Raw genomic sequence first — 6,555 nt, 5'->3', positions numbered from 1 at the left:
CCTAGCCAGAAAAATTAGGCAAGAAAATAAAAGGCACAAAAATTGAAAAGGAAGAAGTAAAATGATCTCTGTTTGTAAATGAAATGTATACAAAAAGCCCTAAAGAGTACACACAAAAAAGTTAGAAGTAATAAATTCAGCAAAGTTGCAGATACAGAATCAATGCAGAAAAATCAGTTCTGTTTCTACACACTAACAATGAACAATCCAAAAAGAAAATTAACAAAACAATTCAATTTATAATAGCATCAAAAAGAATAAAATACTTAGGAATGAATCTAACCAAAAGGTGAAAGACTTGTACTCTGAAAACTACAAAACATTGCTGAAAGAAATTACAGAAAGAGCAAAAATGGAAAAGCATCTTGTGTTCATGAATTGGAAAATTTAATATTGTTAACATGTCCATATTACTCAACACAATCTACAGATTAAACACAATCCCTATCAAAATGCCAAAGGCATTTTTTGCAGAGATAGAATAATTCACCCTAAAACACCTCTAGAATCTCAAAGGACCCAAAATAGCCAAAACAATTTTGGAAAAGAAAAATGAAGTTGGAGAGAGATCTCACACTTCCTTATTTTAAAACATACTACAAAGCTATAATAATCAAAATAGCATGGCACTGGCATAAAGACAGACACATAGACCAATGGGATAGAATAGAGAGCTCAGAAATAAACCCTTGTTTGTACAGTCAAATGATCTTTGATAAGGACCACTCAATTGGGAAAGGACAGTATCTTTACCAAATGGTGTTAGGAAAACTGGATATCCATGTGCCAAAGAATGAAGTTGGACCCTTATTTTACACCACATACAAAAATTAGCTCAAAATGGGATAAAGACCTAAATGTAAGACCTAAAACTATAAAATTCCTAGAAGAAAACACGGGAAAAGTTTCAAGACATGAGATTTGGCAATGATTTCTGGATATGACACCAAAAGCACAGGCAACAAAAATAAAAGTAGACCAATGGCACTACATCAAACTTAAAAACGTTTGTGCATCAGAGGATACAATCAACAGAATCAAAAGGAAACCAATGGAATGAGAGAAAATATCAGCAAATCATATACCTGATAAGGTGTTAATATCAAGAATACATAAAGAACTCCTACAATTCAACAACAAAAAAATCAAGTAACCTGATTAAAAAATGGCCAAAACATTTGGACATTTCTCCAAAGATAATATTTAAATGACCAACAGGCATATGAAAATACACTCAACATCACTAGTCATCAGAGAAATGCAAATCAATACCACAATATTATGTCACACTCATCAGGATGCCTACCATCAAAATAAATAAATAAATAGATAAGCATTGGAGAGGATGTGGAGAAACTGGAACACTTGTGCACTGTGGATGGGATTGTAAAATAGTGCAACTACTGTGGAAAACAGTATGAAGTTTCCTCAAAACATTAAAAAATAGAACCACCATATTATCCAGCAATCCCACTTCTATTTACCCAAAAGAATTTTTAAAGGAATTTGAAGACATATTTGCACTACCATGTTCATAGAAGCATTATTCGTAATAGCCAGGAGGTGGAAGTAATCTAAATGTCCATTGATGAATAAATAAAGAAAATGTAGCAACATACACACAATGGAATACCTTTCAACCTTAAAAAAAAGTAAGGAAATGCTACAACATGGATGAACGTTGAGGACATTATGCTAAGTGACAAAAGTCAGTTACAAAAAGACAAATACTGCATGATTTCACTTATAAGGACGAATCTAAAGTAGTCAAATTCATGGTAATGGAAAGTAGACTGTGGTGGTTACCACGAGCTAGGGTGAGGGGGAAAAAAGACTTAATGGGTATAGCTTCAGTGTTTGCCAGAAGAAAAAGTTCTGGAGATGTATTGTGCAATGTAACACTTCTGAACTATATGCTTAAAAACAATTAAGATGATAATTTTTAATTTCTTTTCCGTAATTAAAAAAAATAGGTTTAGGGACTTCCCTGGTGGCACAGTGGTTAAGAATCCACCTGCCAATGCAGGGGACGTTCAAGCCCTGGTTCGGGAAGATCCCACATGCCGTGGAGCAACTAAGTCCGTGTGCCACAACTACTGAGCCCGCATGCCACAACTACTGAGCCCGCGCACCTAGAGCCCATGCTCCACAACAAGAGAAGCCACCGCAATGAGAAGCCTGAGCACCGCAACGAAGAGTAGCCCCCGCTCGCCGCAACTAGAGAAAGCCCGCGTGCAGCAACGAAGATCCAATGCAGCCAAAAATAAATAAATTTAAAAAAAAATAGGTTTAAAAAGTCTCTTTTAGCGTTAACCCAGGAATTTTATAAGTAATTAATTTCTGACACAAGACATGTCAAGATAGTGGGGACAGAAAACTGGTACTATGCATACGCCTTTTCCACCACTGTTGGGGGTTGAGAGAGAGCAGAGACAGGCCGCCTGGGCATCCCTGGGCACAGGGGCCATCCCCTCTGTCCAGCGGTTCTCACTTTCGCCCTGTGAGTCTGGGCATGGTGAGTGGGATTCGCTGTGCTTACAGCTGCGGGTTGCAGCACAATGGATCCACTTCAGGGATCCTGTAAAGGGTTGGAACAACTAATAGTGGAGGCTGCCCTCCAGGTGGACTCAGCCATTCCCCGATGGGCAAGGCCAAGCTTTCTAGAGCACCCCATAAGGAAAGCAGAAACACAGAATTGAAGAGAGGCAGGAGGACAGAAAAGGCCAGGCCCATACTGGGCAAAGTGAACCCAAGGATTTAGCACCCCCTTTCTGAGACCTAAAGAGGAGGGTTATTTACTGGAGAAAGACTTCAATTCTCCCATCGGAAGGGGGAGAGAATGAACAGAAGACAACACTGCTGGGCCAGGGGCACCAACTCCATCTCCTCTTAATTTCCTCAAGCAGATTCAAAACAAAGAGAAGTTGATTCTCAGTTTATTGTAAGTCCTCTTTTTACAGTGTAAGTCTCCAAAAGGTCAATGCAGTTTTATCTCATAAATAACATGTCAATCATATAAAACAGCTGGAACCAAAGTAGAGAAATATATACAATATAATACATTAAGTATTTTCAATATTGTTAATTGAATTTTTCATATTAAATTAAAAGAGGCTATTCTGATTTACAATGTCATTTCTCTAGTTAAAATTAAACCTGTCAAAGACGTAATATACATTTTTTACAAAACAAGCACAGCAGCATTAATAAAACTGCTCATGATTGTAATTTTTATTTTTCTATAATACAACTGCACCCGTGTTACAAAAACAAACAAAAAAGGCATTGCACTAGATGGTTTGAATACTGCTTAAGTCAGTATGTTAACACTTGAGGAATAATGAATGGCCTGATCTGTTTCACCACCAAGCTCATTCGCAAGGGTTTTCACTCTGCCAGCTAAGCAAACTTTCTATACAGGTAGATTACTTTCCTCAGCAGTTTTATACAAGCCCACCACACTAATGGCTAAAAAGCCAAGGAGAAGCTAATGCCACAAAAAACAATACAACCCTACTATTTACAATACCCAATAAAGGCCAAAGCTAGAAAACCACTCACTGCTGGATCAAGGAAAAAATTATAAGTAGGACATTCTGTAGGAAAATTTGAGTATCCATAAATTTAAAATATTCAATAGACTACAAAAGGGCTTGCAACAGCTTATTCCCCTTATTTTTCTTAGGCTTGGGTAAGAAAAAAGTGAATCCTTTTCAGTTTTAAATAAAGTTTTGATGGCATCAAAACACTTCACATTTATAAATAAGATTTTTATACAATGCAACATGTTCACATAGCTTTCTTGTGCTACTATCAATTATTCTCAGAATTCATTTTTTTATTCTAAAGAAGAAAGTATTAAGATTTCTTCCTCGTTCTTAACTTATCATCATCAAGGTTCTCCAGGCCTCAAAGGGGAATTCAAGAGAGGTAAACAGCCATTCAGTGCCTGACACTGAGTACACAGTATTTGAAAAGCCTTATGTATCTGGTAGTGGCCTAAACAAGAGCAGCAAGAGGCCGGGTATATAGTTCTACCACTCAAAACAAATTAAATTTTATATTTCCCCTTCATTAAGACAGTTTTAAAAGGACAGATCACCCTTGCAAGGCAACAAGTACTGTTTCAGATTATATCATATTGGAATTTTTTTTAGCCACAAAATTACCTAAGCAACAGCAGTACTTTAAAAAAAAATTGGTTCTTCAAGTCATGGGCAAGGAAAACAAAATCAACATGACACATTATTGTCAAGAGCTATTCCTATGGAGCATTCAAGCTATACACTGAGACTAAAACAAAGAAACAACCTGATTACAGCTGGGGGAAGACACCGGCTCCTGGAAGTGCTCCTGACTGGGGTGAGGGAAATGGACAGGATAAATAACCCTAAGTCTCCTGACAGAAAAAATAAACAGATGCAAAATATGTTTGCATTCAAAATGAGATGCAAAATCCATGTTCCTGACACATGAGCAGTGAATAATGTTCCACATCTTTCAGCCCTGTACAACTCCTTTACTGGCCTTTGATATCAAAACTAAAATCGCCATTGTTTTGTACGTTTTCAAAAGGCACATCACATGTTAAAAAAAAAAAAAAAGAAAAAAGTGCTTATCATCAGATCAGTCATAAGTCCTTGGTCAGTTTGTTTCTAGTACAGAACAAACCATGTTTCTAATAAGCACCAAACACCAAACTAATGCTTTCATTTCCTCGAGCAAACTTTCCAAAATGTTCCTATTTTACATACTTAGTCTCTGTAATTGGAATGTAACCAGATTTTTTTCTTATTATGTGAAAGTTGCAATAGAAACGTGCTACTATAGGAAGCCTGAAAAGAGTGGAACCCTTAAAACTTTACAAACCCCAAATTATCCTTATTATGGAAAAGAAACCAAGAGAAAATATTCAGGGTTGTGTTATTTCCTCAAAGACAGTTTAGTATACTTCTGATCACTTTTTAAATAAACAAAAACTCTATTAAACAATAAGTTTCTCACTAAGAATATCTTATCTGTTAACATTTCTCAATAGTCAGAACTGGCCTAGAAACTGGTACAGAAAGTTAGAAAACAGGGATGTCCATACTGGAAACTTCTTAATTTTATAGATGCCACATAAATTGCTAGTTATATTGAAAAGGATACTTTACCTTTATAAAAAATAAAGCAAGTGCTTCCCTCACCCAATTTATTGGATCAGGCCTAATTTATTTTTTATATTAAAAAAACCCCTTCATTAATAATTATCTCTTTGGGGATTTAGTCATTGTAGACTAATTTACTAATGTTTCCCTGAAAGTGGGAGAAAACCTAGAGTATGAGCATGTGTAGACAAGTGCAGTTCAGCATACTACTTGCACAAAAGCTGTAAACAAGCTTAAAAAAACAGGTCCAGAAAAAGGCTTAAAGTTAATGGCTGCAGCCTCCTGTCACCCACAGACAAGTAGAGACAGAACTTGAAAAATATCAAACACACTTGAAAACAGGGCAAGATACAGAACATGACAGGATTCTCAATTTAAGTCAAATTCCTCAGTAAAACAAGAATAGATTCTATCAATCTGTTTGTTTAACTGGCCATTAATAAAATAATTCAGAATTTTTTTAAGGTTTCAGAAATTCTGCTAAGAGGTAACATTAAATTGTTACATAACAAACACAAAACAAATTCACCAGCTCTACAAATGCTTTCTAGGTAAAGAATCTGTCCAATATGATGCCGGGAAGAGTCATAATCTATGAGACACTGTTTTCTTAACAGAATTGTTAGCAAATATGACAACCCATTTTTTCACCCTATCTCATCTCTAACCATACATTTGTCCTCAGCCCTTTGAAATGTGCCTAGATTTCAGCTTAAGTGAACAAAAGGTTCATGCAATGTCCCAGCCTATGGATAGCTCATTTGTAGGTATCAAAAACCAAAGTGCAAATCCATGGAGTTTTAACCCTTCAGGCTACAGATGGCCTCCACAGCTGCAGAACTGAAAGGGCTTTGCATACAGTGGTGAATGTGATGAAGGAATAAAACATGTAGCTTATTTTTGGTCCTTGGTTCCAGGCCCCTTTTCTCCCTGGTCCATTTCAAAATATGTGCTTCGTTTCAGCAGTTCAGACCCAAGCCTGTCCAGTGGTCTGGTACCATCAGGAAATACTTGTCCATTGCTTCACAAAATCTGGTCCTATACAACTCTGGAGAGACAACAGTCGGCATTTTACCTAGATTATGAAAGAGAAGAGGGAAAAGGAAGCTGTTACATAATTGATAAGACAACTGACTTCAACGGCTATGTTCTTTCATGTAAACAGACATAAAATGCCATGGTCTGTAAACAAACACACCACGTCGGGCTCAGAAAGGAGGGAGGGTGTTCACTGTGCCACATGACAAGGGACAGGTCCTTCTCGGTAGGAGTTGACGCTCTTGCTTACAGATGAGAGATGTCTAAAAGCACAAATGGCGCTGGCAGCTCTCAGAGAACTTAGAGGATTTCAAGTGTTAATTCAGGACAACCTCCTGTTCAGAACTTCTGGCCTTTTTAACTTATC

General features: G+C 36.9%; 1 protein-coding gene across 5 annotated transcripts in view; it reads right to left on the bottom strand.

Annotated features, from left to right (window-relative positions):
• Window positions 1-5,586: 5,586 nt before the first annotated feature.
• Window positions 5,587-6,555, bottom strand: part of PIKFYVE (phosphoinositide kinase, FYVE-type zinc finger containing) — a 74,686-nt gene continuing 73,717 nt past the window's right edge. For all 5 annotated transcript variants that reach the window (XM_061186930.1, XM_061186944.1, XM_061186912.1 and 2 more), the window contains one exon: window positions 5,587-6,225. In XM_061186930.1, the coding sequence (XP_061042913.1) occupies window positions 6,110-6,225 (116 nt within the window). In that variant the 3' untranslated portion in view covers window positions 5,587-6,109. The remainder of the gene's footprint in view (window positions 6,226-6,555) is intronic.

The sequence above is a fragment of the Eubalaena glacialis genome, chromosome 1 (assembly GCF_028564815.1).
Source record: "Eubalaena glacialis isolate mEubGla1 chromosome 1, mEubGla1.1.hap2.+ XY, whole genome shotgun sequence".
In the NCBI taxonomy this organism is placed as follows: domain Eukaryota; kingdom Metazoa; phylum Chordata; class Mammalia; order Artiodactyla; family Balaenidae; genus Eubalaena; species Eubalaena glacialis.
The sequence above is the reverse complement of the archived record's forward strand: the minus strand, read 5'-3'. Positions and strand labels throughout refer to the sequence as shown.